General features: G+C 34.4%; 2 protein-coding genes, 1 long non-coding RNA gene and 1 pseudogene across 5 annotated transcripts; 1 reads left to right on the top strand and 3 right to left on the bottom strand.

The window, feature by feature from the left end:
* Positions 1–161: 161 nt before the first annotated feature.
* LOC103863479 (SEC12-like protein 1) lies at positions 162–3,800 on the bottom strand. Its single transcript, XM_033289644.1, has 11 exons — positions 3,275–3,800; positions 2,772–3,053; positions 2,458–2,558; positions 1,944–2,079; positions 1,772–1,863; positions 1,463–1,562; positions 1,281–1,353; positions 1,051–1,171; positions 849–968; positions 689–759; positions 162–588 (listed from the first exon to the last, which is right to left on the bottom strand). The coding sequence occupies exons 2-11, from the start codon at positions 2,958–2,960 to the stop codon at positions 398–400; spliced, it is 1,194 nt and encodes a 397-aa protein (XP_033145535.1). The 5' UTR covers positions 2,961–3,053; positions 3,275–3,800; the 3' UTR covers positions 162–397.
* A 2,974-nt stretch (positions 3,801–6,774) lies between these two features.
* Positions 6,775–10,629, bottom strand: LOC117133701. The gene is made up of 2 exons (XR_004457642.1): positions 9,922–10,629; positions 6,775–9,438 (listed from the first exon to the last, which is right to left on the bottom strand). It is a non-coding gene; the product is annotated as an uncharacterized LOC117133701 (long non-coding RNA).
* An 865-nt stretch (positions 10,630–11,494) lies between these two features.
* Positions 11,495–18,051, top strand: LOC103863477 (dihydrolipoyllysine-residue acetyltransferase component 1 of pyruvate dehydrogenase complex, mitochondrial). Of its 3 annotated transcripts, none has more exons than XM_033289436.1 (24): positions 11,495–11,652; positions 11,687–11,862; positions 12,175–12,231; positions 12,364–12,424; positions 12,504–12,537; positions 12,849–12,898; positions 12,989–13,033; positions 13,129–13,202; positions 13,342–13,411; positions 13,796–13,984; positions 14,092–14,136; positions 14,250–14,323; positions 14,730–14,799; positions 15,076–15,474; positions 16,016–16,076; positions 16,153–16,197; positions 16,289–16,372; positions 16,723–16,799; positions 16,872–16,934; positions 17,048–17,118; positions 17,214–17,274; positions 17,371–17,431; positions 17,521–17,601; positions 17,699–18,051. In XM_033289436.1, exons 2-24 carry the CDS (start codon positions 11,768–11,770, stop codon positions 17,755–17,757), a joined length of 1,926 nt encoding a protein of 641 aa, XP_033145327.1. In that variant the 5' UTR covers positions 11,495–11,652; positions 11,687–11,767; the 3' UTR covers positions 17,758–18,051. The 3 variants fall into 3 exon arrangements, with proteins under 3 accessions (XP_033145327.1, XP_033145328.1, XP_033145326.1); XM_033289437.1 differs by having other exon boundaries at positions 11,500–11,652; positions 12,370–12,424; XM_033289435.1 differs by having other exon boundaries at positions 11,634–11,652; positions 11,683–11,862.
* Positions 17,984–19,942, bottom strand: LOC103863478 (annotated as a pseudogene).
* Between the last annotated feature and the right edge of the window lie 479 nt (positions 19,943–20,421).

The following is a 20,421-nucleotide window of genomic DNA, read 5'->3' as shown; positions in this document are numbered from 1 at the left end:
GTCATCACGTAACTCAGAAAAAGCACCCTTTTCTATGATTCGAAACAGTAAGTCAAACCAGTATTTAAAGTCCAAACACAGCAAAAACTCAAAAAAAAAAAAAAAAAAATAGATCGGAAGTGCTGAACTAATATACGCCACGGTTATAAAAGAAGACATTGAGCACCAAGTACAATCTTGTCCCACTAATTTTTCTGCGTTTTTGGTATATGTTGAATTCTAAAGTTGGAGAAAAATTTCTTACAGTGTTCAAAATCAGAATACAGAGGAACGGTTGAGAGAAAATAAAATAAATCAGAATGATGAGAACGGGGAAAGGAAAAACATGCAACAAAGTTTTGAAAAGAGAAAAAAAAAAACAGAAAAGGTTTCTTAGATATACATAAATCTCTTTTATCTATAGGTCCAAGTTCCACCTATTATGATCCTTAGCAGACGTGGATGAATCTCCAAAAAGACTAATCTTTGGTCTTCTTTGATCTTTCCCCATTGGTAACTTCCAAAACGAATCTGAGTTCTCGAAGAACACGTATGCAAGTACCACTGACGCCAGGAACAAGCAAAACAATAGTGCATATATCTGCCACTCTGCTCCATCAAACAATTCAGATGAGTCAGAGAGAGTATAAAGATGGTACATGCACTACTACTAAAGACTCGCATAGAGAGAGATGAGCAACAAACATACCTTTCCACTCCTTTGGTACAGTGAGTTTTGTCACCATCTCACCCCATTCACTCGATGTTGTCAGCATCACCCTAAACCCTCCCAAGTTGGTAGATAAACATTAGAAACTGTGCTCCCAATAGTGAGACAGACTTAATGGGTTTTGATATATCACTAATACCTTTCACTAGGGCAGAACTCAAGTGAAGCAATGGTTTGACCGAGATGCAGCCTCTTACTGTAGTGGTATATCTCCATTGTCTTCACTTCAGCGATTGATATATCCCCATCTTTGCCACCCCTTTAATATATATACATGACGTTTTAACCTTTGTACAATCAAAAGCTTGAACCAATCTCAAAGGATGAAGAAATACACTAACAAAGCAATATATTTGCCATCCAAGCTGACTGCCATTGTAGATGCACTCTTCCTTGACAGCTTCTTGAACCCAAGCTTCTTCCATGTACTAATGTCATAAACATTTACCACAGGAACGTCACCTGTTTCCAATTGTTTAAACTTTTACTTGTTATTTTAAATTTTAACTAAAACACAAGTGATCAATTCTTATGATAGTTTACGCGAGAAGAATCTCGCTATATAATATACCTCTCTGAGCAGCACAGAACAGAAAAGGTTTTGTTCCATCTTTAGAGAATCGGCACAGTTCAATATTTTCTTCCTGTACAGAATCAGCATATATCAAAAAGAATATACATGTAAATAGAGATGCATGAGTTCTGAAACATAGGGGATCAAATTGCAAACTTTGACTCTGATTATCCACATACCCCACTACGTTCCAAAGTAGACAAAGGGAAACCATCTTCTGCTTTCCATATTCTAGCTGATCCATCTGTTGATGTTGTGGCTAAGAACTCTGAGTCCAAACTACAACAAAACAAAAACGCAGATTTTTTTTTAATTTTATCAAAAGAAACAAAAAAAGAAGAAGCAGATATGAGATAGAGATGCAGACATTATGCTTCCCATCCCAAGCCCCAAATCTTTCTAGTAGATCATTTTTTACTAGGTATGCTTTAAGTTTAAAAGAATATGAAAACAAGGATGGAGGGAGAGAAGAAGATTCCGGTCATTACCTGAAATCCATATCCCGAATGGATTTGTGTGCTTTTGGCTCCTCCAAGATTACACTTAGGTTTGGCCAATCCATAATTCTCAGACATCCATCCTGAAAATAGTTTACAGTAAGTAAAGCTACAACCAAAATTAAGAAAACCACTTATGAAGCAGTTATTGTTTCGTCCTTACCACTCCACCAACAGCTAATTTAGACCCATCAAAGCTGAAGGCCATACACTTTTGTAGTCCAGCATTTTGTAGAGGAGGGAGTTCTTTTTCTAAGATAGTAATACCTGTTGTTGCTCCTCCGGCAATCTCAAACAACCTGAAATACCAAATAATTTATGTTTAGCAACTAGACCATAAACATAACTTTGTATAGACCAAGAGGGGCAGATATCTACGCACAAGTATTTGTGTACAATCATATGAGATGTAGAGTCACACTATATTACTAATAGTGTCCAAAATGGTGGACGTGACAATTCCAATTCTCTAGTATGCATGAAACATACGGAACAGTGGAGTTGCAATATTTTTATAACAAAATTTATAAAAGACATGAAGGTGCACAGTGCATGGTTACTTGTAAGACAGGATCGAGAGAGAAGAATATCACGCATTTAGCTAATACCAACTCAAAAAAAAATTGGAAAGATTTTGATGAGAATTTTTTGAGGGTAAAAGCAAGAAAGAAACGTACTTGCAACCACCTTTGGAAGTTGAGCAAACAAAATAATCTCCGCCAGGGTGCACTGAGATTGCCACAGGATCACCATCACTCTCATTGAGCGCATGTGTTGACTTTTATCAAAGAAAGAAGAAAAATTGTACTTTTGATTTTAATTAGTCCTGCTTTCTCAGAATCAGAAGAAAACACCTTAAACACATATCACATATCAGTGTGAAAGAGAAAAAACCCTAGCTTTCACCAAAACCCAACAAGCTCTTGATTCGTTTTCAAAAGACCAAAATTTTTAAAAATGAAACTGTGTTAAAAAAATAAAATGAATGTACCAAGGGAGAGGAGGAGAGAGAAGTAGTGATGGGATCAAAAGAGTAGATGTTAAGGAGAGGAGGAGAAGAGGAGCCACGTCGTTTGGCAGCTTTGGCGATGATGGCCCAGTTTACTTTCTTCGGGCGACGAATCCATGATCCGCACACCACATACCCACTTTCACCACGACTCGCTTCTTCAGTCTCCATTCTATTCGATTTGATAAACTATTCCTCTTCTTTCTTGTTTCTACACGAATTTTGTTGATGCCTATCTATCTCTCTCCCACGCCAATATGGATCCTTATTATATAGTATACAAATTTGTACATTTAAAACATTTCTTCAGCAGAAAGTAAATCAAAAACAAAACAGTTGACTTTTGTAATTGGACAGAAAGGGTTTCTTTTTGGTTGTTGGGTATTTGATTTATTTTTATTAATGGGATTGCAAAATCTCAACTTTGACAACGGAAGAGATAAACGGAGATTTGCGCTAAATCGTGTATCCTTTGAGGTAATTACCAATGTCAAATGACATTGTATGAAAGTATATTCTCTTTGATCCCTTTCCAATAATAAACTTTAATACTCCAACGAAGCTAACATCGTGCACACTTGCCCACTGGTTCAAATTGTCAAATGTTATTGTTACATTTTTTATAGAAGAAAAAAATTGAATAGCTTACCGAAAATTGAATATTAGACGAAGATTTCCAGTGAGATTGTTAATATTGTTAAGATGCAACCATATGAGAAAACTTATGTAACCGGTGTAAACAGTTTTTTAAATAATGCATACGACTATAACGCAACAAAAATATTATTATCTATATTATTAAAATTGAAGTACATTTTAATACTGTTTGAAAATATGAATAATAGTATAAATGAGAATTGTTTGGAAACATAAATATCAACAATATAAAAAAGTATAGTGTTTTTTAGTAATTTTATTAATATCTATACTATTAAAGCACGATCATATTGTCATAATTACCTTAGCCTGCCATTTTTTTACTAACATTGCATGTTTCATTAAGGGCAATTAAGTAATATTAATAACACATCTATATTGGGTCATTATTTTTGGATCCAGCCCACATCAAATCTCTCTTGGGCCATTTGGGCCTATTAAAAAAATCAGATTCAATTCTCACCTTTTTTTTTCCTTTGGGCCATTGAGTCTAAGTTCAAATATTTTTTTCAACTATTCTTAATTATTATTTTTTATTTTCTTACTATAATTTAAGCATTCATAAAAATAATTAAAATTTTTATTGAAAAGTATAAATCTTTATCAAAAGTATATAATTTTTAATTAAAATATTAACCACATAAGAAAATTAATTTATTAGAGTTATACCAACTTAATTCATTAAAAAATAAAGTTTAATTTTTTAAACATAAATAGTCATTTAAAATAAATAAAGATAAAAAATTTAAGTCTTTTATAAAATAAAACACAAATATATGAAAATGTGATATTTACTAAATATTTATCAATTGAAAAAATAAAATAATAAACCCGCGCTTTGAAAGCGCGGGTCAAAATCTAGTAATTACCTTAATTGTAATTCAATATTTTACGCAGTTTATCAATTTCATTAATTATATTACCTTAACAATATATCATACCATTAATTATTTTACCATATACAAATAGTGCAGATTTTTGTTTATTAGTTAATCAACATTAACTTTGTGACAATTATAAAATCAAAAATGTAAAATAATTGAGTTTTGCATATAGTTAAACGTTCAGTTTAGTTTGTTTTACTAATTTTTTTTAATTTTAGTATCAATCAGTTAAAAATTACTAGGCATGGGCATTCGGGGTCCCAATCGGGTTTCGGTTTAATCCATTCGGGTTTTGGTTTTTCGGGTTTATTAAAACCAACCCCATTCGGGTTATATAAAAGTTCGGTTCGGGACCGGTTCAGGTTCTATCGGGTTCGGGTCGGGATTAGTAAATCTTCAAAGAACCGGTATAACCCATTGTACTTTCGGGTTCGGGTTCCAATCGGTTCTTCGGTTTAAAAATACATGATTTGCACCTATTTTGTAACTAAAACATAAATGAAATCAGTTTTTCGGATTTAAAATACATGATTTGTACATATTTTAATAGCCAAAACATAAGTAAAATCGATTCAAAAATAAGAAAAAACATCAAACGTTATCATTCAAAATCAAGCTAAAGATAAACATTGTTATTGATAAAAAAGAAAACCAGATAAATGAAATCATAAAACAAAAACTAAGTTCTCATGAAATGAGAAACATTATTCAATGAAAACAAAACCAAAATCTAAAAACTTTAGGCTTCAACTGCCACATTCCACCATCAACATTCATGTAATAGATGATTATTTTAAAAGTTCAATAATATCTTAAAGTATTTTTCATACATATTAAGAATTAAGATCATATTTGGTAGAAGTTCTTTTTGTCATTTTAAATGGTTCGGGTTTTATCGGATATCCATTTAGGTTCGGTTCGGATAATACCCATAACCCAAAATACCAAAAAACATGATCCATTCAGTATTTATGTCGGGTTCGGATCGGTTCGGATTCATTTTTATCGGATCAGGTTCGGTTCAGATTTTCGGGTTCGGTTTATTTGCCCAACCCTAAAATTTACGTAGCCAAAAATATAATTCAAATACATGTTATTGTGAATAAAATAATAAAAATGTATTACATTTATTATCACTTAATTTTTCACTCTATTTAATTATTTTACTAAATAAAAAAAATATTTCTATTTCACTTAATTTAACCAGACACATAGAAAAAATATGCTTTATTAGTTTATAAAATCAGTTAGGCATGAACATTGACTATCCATTTAGGTACGGGTTGTTCTCTTCGAGTATCTTTTTCTTTTTGAAATTAAGCTCCGCTTGAATATTATAAATTTATGTGTGGGTTTTGAGTTGAGTCCTTTTAGATCTTGATGAGTCCAGTTCTAATTTATAAGAATCTAAAAATATCTAAATAAAAAATGCATCTGAAAAAAGTTTAGATATTTGTACCAAAAATAACCATATTACCCGATTCGATCTAGATCTTTTGAATTCATTTGGTTATGTTACGAAATATGTGATACTAATTATGAAAAACAAATATCAATATGTAACAATGTAAGAATCAACTAGATTTGGATCCGCGCTTAAAAAGCGCGGGTTTTTTGAATTATAAAAAAAGTTAGAAATGAATTGATATTTTGAGGCTGTTGTACATTATTATGTTACAAAATTCTATTATATCGAAGAATAGTTTTAAAAAAATTATATAATTAATGAATTAGTTTATTTGAGATTTGTATATACATTATTATGTAACTTTTTCTTAGGCGTGTGCATTTTACCGAAGCTGAAAAATCAAACCAAGACCGACCCAAAATACATATGCAGTTGAGAGTCCATGACAAAGTACCTATCCGTTATTTTTTTGGACATGCGGGTCTATGTTTGAGTTCGGAATTTTGGATCCTATCCGAGACCAGATCGGATATGTACAATACCAGAAATATTTGTGTATAGTAGGTATTTTTGGATATTTCGGATATGTTTTGGCTACAAATAAGGTCTTTGGTTATAGTTTGGGGTTCAGGATAAAATTAAAAAAAATTAAAAATAAATTTTGGGTCGGTAAAATTTTGGCTATTTTTGTTTTCTTCGGTTAGATTACGGGTAAAATTTTGTATCTTTTAGGTAATTGAATATTTTAAGATATTTGTTTGGCTTTTCGAGTATTTTTGTCTTATGTATTTTTTCAATGTTTTCGAGTACTTCGAGTCTTTTTGGGTCTAAAATACCTGAACCAATTTAGACATGTTATGTTTCCAAAAATTATATTTTTTTTACAGATATTTGAATTATGAACCCGAACCAAGCCACACCTGAAAGGAATCGACCCTAATCCGAAAAAAAAGAATTTCAAATAGTTAGTTATGTTCAAATGTCTAGGACCGAAGCATCCGGATCCGAAGACCCGATTGCCCATGTTTACTCTCTCTTATTATATTTTATCTGCATTTCATAAAAGTAAAATTTGTTGTGTTGGTGAGATTTAAGATTTTTTTATTGATTTTTGGCTAGTTTAATAGGATATAATTGTAGGAATTTTAATAGCTTTTAAACTTATCTTAAATATCAAATTCTATTATAAATACTCTTGTACAAATTTTATTAAAGTAATATATAATTTTATTTTTAACAGATAGTTTGCTAAAGTTTTTTTTATCAAATTTGGTTTTGTAAATATTTAAAACTATAAAATGTTAAATGACATGGTATAATATGCTGTATAATATATGCCAACTCATTTTAATAATTGATATCTAAATGTTATAGGTCCATTATTGAACATAAGGTATGGTGTATAACGTTATTGTATAATAACCATAACGTTAGATGATACACTTTTTTTGGAGAATAAATGTATCACATGAATGAGGTGAATAATTTTTTTATTTTTTTTGGATCCGGTTTTAGTATCTACAAAAGCATAATCGGTTTTAGCAATATAGATAAGTGATAAACATTTTAGTATCTAGAAAAGTATATTCGTTTTTTAAAATATTAATCACGCGAGTTTAGTCAAATTTAGCATAATATCTAAACTAATTATATTTCCAAAATCATGTATCATACTAATTCAAAATTCTAGTCCGTGATACCTTAATAAGTCATCATATAAATCTTAATAGGTTAGTTTAAGGATTTATCACTAAAATATTGGTCTATCGATTGAGTTATAGGGCTTGGTTTAGGAAAAATAGCCATATGGACGAAAAATATCTTAATGTGTGCATATGATTATGATATATGAAATACATGGTTCCGTAAATAGGTTGATGCTCTTATAAATTGATGAAAGAGATCTAGATTGGCAGATACATCATACATGACTACTTAGAAATTTATTGGGTGAAAACGGTCACATTTTTATTATGAGATTAATGAGAAAGGTTTAGAGATTGGTCCCGTTTTTAATTATTTGGTATAATGTAATGTTTTTAATTTATCGAATGATGTTGTATAATAAATAAGGGGATTGACTAAACCACTAAATTTGATATGTATCTCATGTTACCTTGTATTATTAAGAAAATATTAAGACCAGAAAATAATTAGCTAATTTATAGGTCAAACAACCTTATTTAAGTAGATTTTTTAAGACTCATTCTCTTTTAATAGTATAGATAGGAGAAATAATAGGTAGACCAATATACTATTAATTAAATGAAAGGGTGCAGTAACCTTGTTTAAGTAGATTTTTCAATACTGATTCCCTTTTAATAGAATAGACTAGGATATGACCCACGCTTTCAAAGCGCAGAATTATTAATTTATTAACATGTCAATTTGTTCACTAATATGTTTAGTTATGTGCGTTCGATTTTTAGTTTACTTCTAAAATGTATTTTTTGTTTCCGATTTGGTTGTGGTTTTTGGTTCAAGAAATATAGTAATTGTTCGGTTATTTATGAATTTAAGTTTGGTTTTAGTTAGTTATTTAGTTTTTGGTTTGATTCAAATAGTAAAGTTGAAATATGATAAAATTCCGAGTTCAATTCAAGTGCGTGGATCAATTTTCAATCTTGATTCTGACTAAAATAACTATATTTTTAAACTTTGATCTTTCTGGATTTGTTTATTTTTATTTTTCATCCTATAACTAAAAATGAGTTAAAATTGACTGAAAAACAACTCACCATATGCTATAAATGTCATAAGCGGCCAATCATGTACTTGTAAACATATATATTGATTGTTATGTTTAGAAAAAAAAAAGTGAGGAAAGGCTCAAGGTGTTTGCTTAACTGGCATGAGATCAAGATTTATAAAAATAGAATTAGTTCGATAGTTCTGAATCCTGCTTACAAAGATTACAAAAAAATGTGTTAGAAATCAATGACAACACAAGTAAACACTCCAAAACGTAAAAACCGAAGCAAGTGTTGATGAGGTTCTTGACCAGCACGTTGAGCCCCGGTGCTGTAGAAGATTCCGGCTGGCTTACCAGCAAGTTGTAGAATCCTCCAGAGGCCACCAATTTTGTCTAAGAATACCTTGAACTGGGCAGCCATCATACCAAACCTTGTTGGGAAGCAAAAGACAAAGCCATCAGCCTTGGCAAGGTCATTGAGGGTGATAAGAGGAGCATCACTCTTTGGCGGTCCACTCATTTAGAGAGCACGTCTTTTTGGAGCGTCTCTGGTACATGTCATTCTGTTAAGAACAAAAGCTTAGCTCGATGCTTCAGTATGAATGTCTTCTTATTTCTTTGAGAGGATGCAAGTTAAATTTAAGGTAGCTGAAAACATGCATCAGTGAGATAAAAAATGTTAAATCACTCAAAAGATTATCACATAGCATAAAAATGGTGACAAATAAAAGACATTCACCAGTAAATAAAAATATAGAAATGTATTCCCTCTTTCATTCACACATAAGAACTTGTTTTTAACTTCAACTCCTATTCTGTTTCAAAGATTTCATGGTCAGTTTCTGTGTCTCATTGTAGCCTATAATTGTCAGATATGCTTCATAGAAAAGCTAGTAAAGAGATCACTGACTAACCTGCCAGAGTTTGGCATCGATCACCATCAAGAGAAGCAGCACTTTCCTAATCTCTTGTAATAGTTTCTCCACATATCCGTACATTGAGTAGTACCTGTTACACTCCATCACAATTATAGGGCAAACTCAATAACATTAACCAAGAGAGAAAAGTCGTTGCCTACAATTCAGTCATTAACTTCTTTGATGCCAAGCTTCTGATCAACTTGTAAAAATTCTAAAGATAAAAAAATTCTCAGTCAGAAAAGCCATCAAACTTAATAGCAGATAATAAAAAAAAACAGATTCTCGTGTCTATTGGTAATAACTAAAGCATCCAGGAAGAAACTACAAGTTTAAGGACACTAAACAGAGCCACACTCTCAGAATTTCATACGTCTTCAGGGAAACAGATCTTGTTTCTTAAAATCGTGAACAGGTCAAGATTAAGCTACAACCCCAACCCAAAATTGAATAAATACGGGACGGTTCAGCGCTAATCTAAACAAAACCTACTTTGAAAAGTTTTGCAATCGAGCAATAAATCGCAGAAGAAACCTATAAAACCTTCAGGATGGAAGGGGAAATAAGTTAAAACCTCAAACCACATTGATGTCAGGAAGAAGAAGAAGAGGAAGGCAAAGAAGGTTTGGGCGTAAAATCGTGTTCATCTTCGCCGAAATGATCGTCGCTGATCAGAAGCTCCCTTCTATTTAATCTTGTATCTGATTGGCCGAAATAAGTGGCGAGAATATTTAAAAAAAATCAAAAAAGGTAATGGCATTCTCTTGTAAATAACTTGAAAATCCAATGGCAGAATCCTAGTAAGTATTCTGCTTTAATAGTATAGATATCTGTGCGGATCCGTGGGTCAATATCTAGTTTATGTATAAAGATATTTCAGAAGCAATATCTATTAGTTAAATTGTATTAAAGATTTTGAGTTGATAATCAAGTTGTAAATGCATGTTATATTTTATAAGGATTTTGATTTGATAATCAAAGTTAAAAATATGTTATATTTGTAGAAGGATCCTGATTTGATCATCAAGTTGATAATCCAACGAGAATTAAAAGTTAATTGTTATATTTCCTAGGGCTGGTCAATATGGTAAAACCGAACCGTACCGAACCGAACCAAAATAGACAATATGGTTTGGTTTTGGTATATACCATATAAACCGAATGGATATAACTTTATAAAAACCGTAGGATTTGGATATAGTTTGGTATTTAACCGATTAAACCGAATAAACTGAACAAAACCGATTACAAGTAGAAACATGTAAATATGTATCTATTTTATAACGATACATGAAAATCTATTTGTTACATAAGTTAAATTTGTGTTAATAACTATTACCATAATTTTATAATAATAAAAAACCTTAATTTGTAAAACACTTGAACTATAACTAAATAACAATACATCACAATTCAGACATCTTATTTTCTAAGTCTTTTTTTGATCTGTTTGCTTTATTTTAGTCTTCACTAAATTAATATGAAGATTATAAATTTGATGGATAATAATTAATAGAAAATTTTCAATTAAAAAAGCATAACTTTAATGAACACTAAATATAGAAGAGTGGAAAAACTTTTCCTTCATGTTTTTGTTTTGTTTCATATTTTTATTTTTAAAATTTAAAGTTCTGATTTTAGTTATAGATTTGATTATTTTATTTGATGGTAGAAGCATTTTTACTTTTTTGCTCATTTATTTGAACATGTAATATATTTTTAATAAATGACGGTGTTGACAATATGACTCTAAAATTCATATAACATGATCTCAAACAAAATAATTATGCTTTTTGGTATAAAACCGAATAAACCAAAAATCGACGGTATATAAACCGAACCGAAGTAAATATGGATTTAGAATGGTAGTTATATTTTACTAACCGAAATACCGAAAACCGAAAAAAACCGAAACGAAACCGAACCGATATCCGGATTGAACACCCGTATTTCCTTCTCATTGAAATTTTCAACTTGTTTGTAAGGAAGGATGTAGTGGTAACGCTTGCAAGAAAACCAATCACAAAGCCCTTAATCGAGCGAGCGCACTGGTTAAAATTGTTTTTTTGAAGTTCTCTCCACTCTAACCAAACCAGTAGTAAACTCTTCGGTTATCAAACTCAAACCAAATATTATAAATATAAATCAATGTGGGGTTTTGGGTTGATCACAGCAGCGATTACTGGTATTTCTATTCGGACCGGGTCGGACCGAAATCTGAACACTTTCGGCACGAGAGGATCATCTCTCGTTCATTGCTGGCGAATGCGATCTGACCAAAACCAAAGTTTTTCGATTTCATCGCCTCTCTCTCTCTCTCTCTCTCTCTCTCTCTCTCTCTCTCTCTCTCTCTCTCTCTCGCTTTCATTTCGTGAGTCCCCAAACCCTCCACCCTCCTCCTCTTCTCTCGAATCGCTGACATGGTGCTTCCGCTCCTCCGGCACGCAGCGATCGCCCGCACTTGTTCACTTCTCAGAGCTCGTCTTCTCGCTCCCGCCTCCGGATTCCACACTCGGTACGCTTGATTCCGTTTAGGCGTCATCTCTCTCGAAATTTCGATCCCGCTCATCCATTTGTGATCCTTGACAATTGTACAAGTGACTTGGTCCATTGACTTTTTTTTGGAGTTCTGATTTGCGTATTGTATAGTGATTGATGTTCAAGAGCTTATTAGTTCTAGCGAACTACAATTATATATATGGATAGAACGAATGCCAATCTGTTATTTTTTGGAATTGATTGAACTATTTTATTTCGTGAATCAATATCGCGAGATGATTTCTTTTAGCTTTCTAATACATATTTGATTATGAACTCTCTGATTCAGCTTTTCTAATGGAGTATACCACTCGGACGACAAGATTAGTAGCAGTCATGGTGCTAGGTATGTGTTTGTTTCATACCATTCTCCTAGGGCGATCGTAGGCTTTCAAGATTTTATTCAATGAACTCTTTTTTGTATAGAATTTGGGAGTATAAGTGTGTTTGTTCTTCCCTGATTTTGTCTGTTCTACAGTTTCAGGCCTGCCTCCATAGACATGATTACAAGAATGGGTAATAGTCACCCAACGTCCATTGTAAGCTTTACAATTAACACACTATTTAATCTCCATCTATTCCTGTTTCTCACATATTTTGTTTTTCGTTTCCTTCTAGCTGCGGTTTGGCATGCGGAACTTTTCATCATCAGGTATTCACAGATTGTTATGTCATCTAGTGAAATAAACGTCTTTTTCAATTAGTCTACATATAATTTCCGCTATTGAATTACTTAAGCCGTCAATACTGGGCTTTCATAGGATAAATCAATCTACAGACAAATGTATTGTAATTATCTTAAAGTAAAAAAAAGATATGTTGGTTGAGGCAGATGCAAAACTCCTCTCAACACTTTTCTTTGATGTTTGTGCTTCCATCTTCCATTTAACTAAATATAGCGACGGAAGATGCAATTGATCGTACAAGATTCTCCCGTTAATTTTATTTTTCTTTTGGCTGTAGGACCCACACCACAGACAGTTCTTACAATGCCAGCCTTGTCTCCTACAATGGTTAGGAAATGGGACTTCAATCTTGTAAAAACTTTTTTGGCCTCCCTGCAAGAAGTGCATTGTTTTATTATTTTTTTTGGGTTTTTGCAGAGTCATGGTAATATTGCAAAATGGTTGAAGAAAGAAGGCGATAAGGTGGGTTTATCTTATTTTTGGCTGACAAAACCCCAGTCTATGATATAGAATGTGGAATCTCAGTAACGGATTTGAATTTTGGTTCTTTCTGACAGGTAGAGGTGGGCGATGTACTATGTGAGATAGAGACAGACAAAGCCACTGTAGAACTTGAGAGTCAAGAAGAAGGGTAATTCTGAAAAGCCGGTTCATAATTTCGTGTGTTTTAGTTTCTGTTTTTATATTCCTCTCTCCCGTATTTCAAATATCTCCCTCGTCATAAGTATATGCAATTCTCAATTGGCTTACAATGATGCCTGGTTTTGTAGATTTCTGGCCAAGATTGTAGTAACGGAAGGATCAAAGGATATTCCCGTTAATGCACCAATTGCAATAATGGTAAGCACAATTGCTGTCATAATCATCTTAAAAAATAAAGCAAGATTTCGCAACAGGTGATGCAGTCATTGAGCTTTGTTCATCAGGAGTTCACTAGTCTTTAACTAGTCTGTCTTGGCCTCTTCATTTTGTTTTGCTCCCCTGGGTTTGCATCCTGAAAGACTTAGCGAGTCATATAAATCTATAATGTTGCTTAATCAATGTTTATTGTGGAAAGGATGACCAATATCCAATCTTCGTACTGTTCCTTCTAAATATTATTATTTCATACCGAGTTATCATGTCATGTCCCTTACATGATATGTCGTGTTTTTGGTCAGCCGATTGCTTCCTAAATTCTGATGGATAAAACGCTAATCTTAATCTTATTTAATTGTAACGAAGGTTGAGGAGGAAGATGATATTCAAAACGTTTCTGCTGTAGAAGGTGGACAAGTTGGTAAAGAGGAAACCTCAGCTCCTCAAGAGATGAAATCTGAAGAAAGCACACAACAAAGAGATTCCATTCAGCCTGATGCATCAGATCTTCCCCCACATGTTGTCTTAGAAATGCCAGCACTTTCTCCCACAATGGTATGGAATTTCGCACATTTATGCTAGCTTGTTTTAGATGAGAATGCATCAACCTCTTATATGATATCATGAGACCCTAAATCTTTTATTTGTTTATTGATGTGCAGAACCAAGGTAACATTGCCAAATGGTGGAAAAAAGAGGGTGACAAGGTTAGTTTCTGGTGACCAAACTGAAGAGTAAATTGGCATTGTACTTTTACCCCAAGTTATAAAGTGTAATGCATCTTCCTGTATTGCTTTTTTTCTTGTTTCCTGCTCAACAGATTGAAGTAGGTGATGTCATAGGTGAGATCGAGACTGACAAAGCCACTCTGGAATTTGAAAGCCTTGAAGAAGGGTATACCAAACTTCCTGTCGTCTTATTCGTATAAGCAATCACTTAGCGCATAAACAATATTCCTTTCTCTAAGCAGCCTGGTGATGTTAATATTTATTTTTCTAGGAAGCCTGGTGATGCTCATTCTATATAGTACTCATAATCTGTAGATACTACTTCTATTTTTTTTGGTTGGTTTTAAGTGAGAAATAATGTTGATTGAAAAAGTTAGGTCAGCTCTTGTTTAAGTGTTCTCCCTTGAACTGGTAGTCCTATGGTATAAAGATTGATTTCATATTTCCTAGTCTAGGTATGAGCATCGACTTACCTCCATAACAGAAGATTTACCTGAACTGCTGCCTTCGTATTCTGATGAATAATCTTATATAAATAAATTGTAGAACTTGATCGATTAATTTTGGTGTAGGTACTTAGCTAAGATTCTAATTCCTGAAGGTTCCAAGGATGTGGCTGTCGGAAAGCCGATTGCACTTATAGTAAGTTCCTTAGTTAAGAAGTACATTGACTAAATTTTTGATGCCAGAAAAATGTTATCATACATATGTTTTGCTTTCTCTATGTAATGCATGTTTTGTGCATAACGACTGTGCGCTCTTCTAGCCTCCGTGTAATGTTTTACTACAGTATGCGCTCTTCTAGTTTCATTCTACGATATGTATTGCCTGAAGTAGAATTTATGCTTGTCCGCTACATCTTTGAAAATACACTTGCTTGCAGATTGAGAGATATTAAAGGTTAATCCTTCTGTGTAGGTTGAAGATGCTGAAAGCATTGAAGCCATCAAGTCTTCTTCCGCAGGTGGTTCTGAGGCTGTTACTGAAAAACAAGCCCCTCAAAGTGTTGCAGATAAATCCGGAGGGAAGAAAGCAGGCTTCACAAAGATCAGTCCAGCAGCAAAGCTATTGATTTTAGAACATGGATTGGAGGCATCATCAATTGAGGCCTCGGGTCCCTACGGTACATTACTGAAATCGGACGTTGTTGCCGCAATTGCTTCTGGGAAAACATCTAAAAAATCAGTGTCTACGGAGAAGAAACAGCCATCAAAGGAGAACATATCTAAATCTTCTTCCGTATCGCGGCCTGAATCAAAGTCTTCTGTGACACCGTCAAATGATTATGAAGATTTTCCCAATAGTCAAATTCGCAAGGTAATTAATTAACTTTTATTGCTCTCTTTTCTGATAATAATAAAATGTATCCTGTAAAGTTTTGACTTCATAGTACAATATGCTGGCCTTTTAAAGTTTCGATGTCATTTTAAAGAAATTTAGAGAAATTGCCATCAAAAGCCAGTTCTTTCAATCTATTCTGATGCGTAGGGCTGAAATAACTACCTAATGCATGCTGCTGTGAGTTGATAAATACGTAGTCAAGGTTGACCTTAAGTTATATGGTTGATTACATTCTGCATGTTATGGAACAGTTCATTTGACACAGCCATAGAGTTGCACAAGGATAAGTTGCCCAACTTTGGTTGCAACTTTCTTGATCTGTATTCTTTGAGATAATGGCTATACCAATGGGTGTTAGTAGCTTGTTTCTAATCTACAACTAACTGATAATCTACTAGCTGATAGTTGATGGAATGTGTTCCATCATCACTCGAGGGAAATATACTTTCAGCACTGAAGTTTGCTACTATGATCATAATAATATCATGACTTCTCTTTGACTTTTCCCTGTTGACAGATTATAGCTAAACGTTTATTGGAATCAAAACAGAAAATACCCCATTTGTATTTATCATCAGGTTGGTAATTCACAAACTTTGTATTTTTTGTGTGTATACTATTTGCTGATTAAGCAGCATTTGTGTGCGCCTGCAGATGTTGTATTGGATCCTCTTCTTGCATTTAGAAAAGAACTTCAAGGTTTGTCGACTGCTCCTTTTCCTCTTTTTTTCTTTTCTTTTTGTTGACAACTCGAGGGGCTCAGATTGAACTGTGGTTTCGTGATCTGCAGAAAACCATGGTGTTAAAGTGTCGGTCAATGACATAGTTATCAAAGCAGTGGCAGTCGCACTGAGAAATGTACGACAAGCTAATGGTGAGATATGATTTCTCCTTGTAAATGATGCTACTACAAGTAATGTAATAGTCTTAGTTCATTCCACAAACCTATCTATGAGTAACTAAGGAAATGCGGCATCCATGTTAAAATAATAATTGCAATGCCATATGCCTCCGCTTTAGCATATTTAGTAAATGGTTTGAGGTAGCTGGACGGACTTATGATGCATTTTGTAATTCGGTTTTAGCTGTTATGAGTAGGATATTTTTCACTTTGAGTTTGATGTAATGATCTATGGAGTGCAATCATTTGGTTATCATCTTTCCTTGTGCTTGCCTAAACCTTCTTTTTGGTTGTTTAAAGTGCTTCGTCTTTATGTCTGGCAGCTTTCTGGGATGCTGAAAAAGGAGAAATTGTTTTGTGTGAGGATGTTGACATATCAGTTGCAGTTGCAACTGAGAAGGTACCCTCTTGTGTTAGCTTTTCGGATTATTTGAATAGTTAATCCCTTTCTCATCTTTGGCATGTGTTGCAGGGCTTAATGACTCCAATTATCAGAAATGCAGACCAGAAATCTATTTCTGCTATTTCCTCTGAGGTAATGTATTTTTCACTGAATTTCAATTAATAGGCCAGGCTATAGAGTACACTTGTTTGATCAGTTCTCACCATATGTCATGTGCTGATTTTCTTAAATGATTTGTGGAGCAGGTTAAGGAGCTGGCACAAAAGGCACGATCTGGAAAGCTTGCTCCTCATGAGTTTCAAGGAGGGACATTTAGGTATCCATTATGCATAAGTGCTTAAAGCATCGTCTGGGAACTATGTGAAATTTTTCCCTACTTACTGAGAAAACCATTATTTATCGTACTTACAGCATTTCAAACCTCGGAATGTATCCTGTGGACCAATTCTGTGCAATCATTAACCCCCCTCAGGTAATGATCCACCCTTAATTACAGATGGAAGAGTAAGTTTTTGCTTGTTTGTGACGTTTGTCGTGAGTAAACTCATGAGCATCAATTCTCTTGCAGGCTGGAATTCTAGCAGTTGGTAGAGGAAATAAAGTCGTGGAGGCAATTCTTGGAATAGATGGTGAGACAGCTAGTAACATCCTTTTGGATTTTCTATTTTGATTTGTGTATAACAAGCTCTTTTTTCTTTTTCTTTTGTCATTGTTGCAGGAACTGAGAAGCCTTCGGTTGTAACAAAAATGAATGTGACGCTATCCGCTGATCATCGGATCTTTGATGGACAAGTTGGAGGTAATAGAGAGTAGTACACTTTTGCATTCAGTAGTTTCTTCACTGTGTGTTCTCCTTTGATACTCATTCCTTTTTTATGATACTGGTTTTGTTTCAGCTTCGTTTCTGTCTGAACTGCGTTCGAACTTTGAGGATGTTCGAAGACTTCTCCTTTGAGAACGGTTCAGCTGTTCAACAAATGAACCCTTGGATGATTACTGCATAATAAACCTTGGACCCACGTACACATCCAGAACCATAACTGTTGGTCAACAGTACAAGCTCTGAATCACTTGTTTCATTTTTTACTATTTGGTTTCTGACTACCAAAAATTTGGTTTTGGTTTACATTTCTTCTCCTAGATTCGTATCTTCTTGAGGTATAATTGTTTGCCCGGTCCTCTGAAAAATAAATAATTTCAGCTGTCGATAACACACTACAACAGGTGAAATGATAAAAGTTTTAACCAATCCAAAACAATTTGACGCCCCTTTTCTTTTAAGACTTGCCTGCTAGGCCAATGGACCTCGTGATACGGTGAAAGTAGTGTTTAATCACGCAGATGAGCCAAAACTTTTTTTTGTTACATGATCATCAGACCACTATATCCTTGACATTTTACAAACATTAATCAATTATCTCCATGATTTGAATACGAAAAAGCAAAGGTATAGTTAAATTCAATCAGAATCAGAGTCATGCCTCCTATTTCTTATGCTTCTTCCTGTCATCTGGATCACCAGTGTGTCGCTTCTCAAGTCTCTCACGTTTTTCATGTCTCTCTTCCTTTTTTTCTCTTGGCAGGGTTTCTTTCCTCATGCCTATCCTTCATTTGGTTCCTCTCAGTATCGTCTGGTCCATCTTCAACAGTTTTGGTCACTGATGTATCTGCTGGTAAACGTGCAGGCACTGCATCTTCTGTCTGAGAGGATGTAAGGGTGCTTGGATCTTCCCAAGGTCGTGGTGCCCTGTACAGAGTTGCAGAGAGACATGTGAGAAGATAAACTACCAATAAAGCATAAATCCACCAAAATAACAACAAAGTTACAAAAAGTAGAGTTAGTTACAAAGAAAAAAAGAACATATACTTAGCATAGCCAAGGCCGTGAACCCACAGAGCATCAGGCATTCCCTGCACCTAAGTCCTCTGCTGTTGAACCCCTCTTCACAAGTTCAATAAACTCTTGCTCCCTCATGGCTTGTTCCTCCTGTTCCTTAACTCTTTGAATCTCCTCTTTCATAGGGACCCCCTTGCTTTTTATCTCTAGCATACCAGTGAAGATCTTTACTTATTCAGTTTTTGAAATGGAATGTATGTCAGTCAAAAGTTCTTCACTGAAGATTAAATCTACAAAAACCTAATAGCTAGAAAGGAGTAAGAAATCATGAATAAATATGCGTCAACCCCAATGAGACTATACAGAGCAAGTAAAACACACACACAATTTTGGAAATAATATCTGAGATTTTGAACTAAGGATAGTGGTGTATTAGTCACAATATATACCACCAACGGACTTGATGAAGTTAAGATGCCTTAAACTTTCCACCGGTTATATATTTTAGCAATGTTTCAGAACTAGAAAAGACACAAAAAGAGCTAATAATATGATGATAATGACGAAATAAAGGACTTTTAGTTATGTGTTAAGAGCTACGTGAAAGCCTTTCTTGCATTCCTATTAGGTGTGAATCTATCTACCAATCATGGCATTAATACCAGAAACAATTCAACAAAGTTATCTAATCATATAGTGAAGAAGATGGACTACTAGTTAACATACAACTACAGTGTCACCGTGTAAGGAGCTGCAACTTCAAAAGAAATCAAGAAACAGGAAGAAGAAAGAAGGGAACCTTTTTGCCATCTACCAACAGGAAGAAGTTGAAAACTCTTAAAAGTTGAAAACTCTTAGTCTGTGTTCGACCTTTGATTTAGCTTCAAGTTGATGAAGACTGAGGAGGACGGTGCGATTGATTGATTGATTGGCCGTTGGCGTTTGAAAACGCAGATTGTCAAATATAAACTTATGGGCTTGTTAGTGGGCTAGCTCGTCTAGGATCGGATTCAGGCGTTGGCCCATTTAAATACTACAAAACAGAACTTGAAAAGAAACGTGTCGTGTACGAGGGAGAAGCGACCCAACAACTGAATCCTAAACCCTAAGCGGTGGACAATGGCTGATGCCGAGCAGCAGCACCGTACTTATGGCTTCGACTCTCTTCCTCCACTCCACTGAAGTTACCTTCTTTCATCTCAAAGTTTCTCAAACGTAAGTCTCTTGCTTCTGTTAGTGACTCCGATGGTCCAAAAAAACCCACGGGGTAGTTGAAAGGACCCGACCCATTTTTTCGTACCATCAGTACGAGTCTGGCTCGACTTCCTCGATCAGACTTGGGCCGTTTTCTTAATTTCTTTACTTAGAATTATTTCCGAGTTTTAGTTCGTTTTCAGACAATCAAAAGCAAGCATAATAAGATTTGAATAGATTATTGAGGTTCGAGTTAACAAGTGAGTTTGCTATAAGCTATTACAAGTTAAACTCGTCCTACATCTACCCAAATCCCCCATCCTTCCTTCCTGCCTTAGTCCCGCGGTCAAGCTATGTCTTTACCCTTACGGGTCTGGTCCTGATCTGCATCCAAAACAAGGAGGCATAAGCAACAGTTTGCTTAGTGATGCGGTCATCCCGTCTCACTCAGCCATGTAAAGCAATCGAGTCAATCAATCAGTAAACGGACATGCTTATCATCAGTCAGTTACTTAGCCGACCCAATCGTCCCAAGCCAACGCGCCATCAGATACAAACAAGCCCTAGCAGGCCATTCCGGCTCTAGGC

This window comes from Brassica rapa, chromosome A04 (assembly GCF_000309985.2).
Source record: "Brassica rapa cultivar Chiifu-401-42 chromosome A04, CAAS_Brap_v3.01, whole genome shotgun sequence".
Classification (NCBI taxonomy): domain Eukaryota; kingdom Viridiplantae; phylum Streptophyta; class Magnoliopsida; order Brassicales; family Brassicaceae; genus Brassica; species Brassica rapa.
This window is presented reverse-complemented; position numbering and strand designations above follow the sequence as displayed.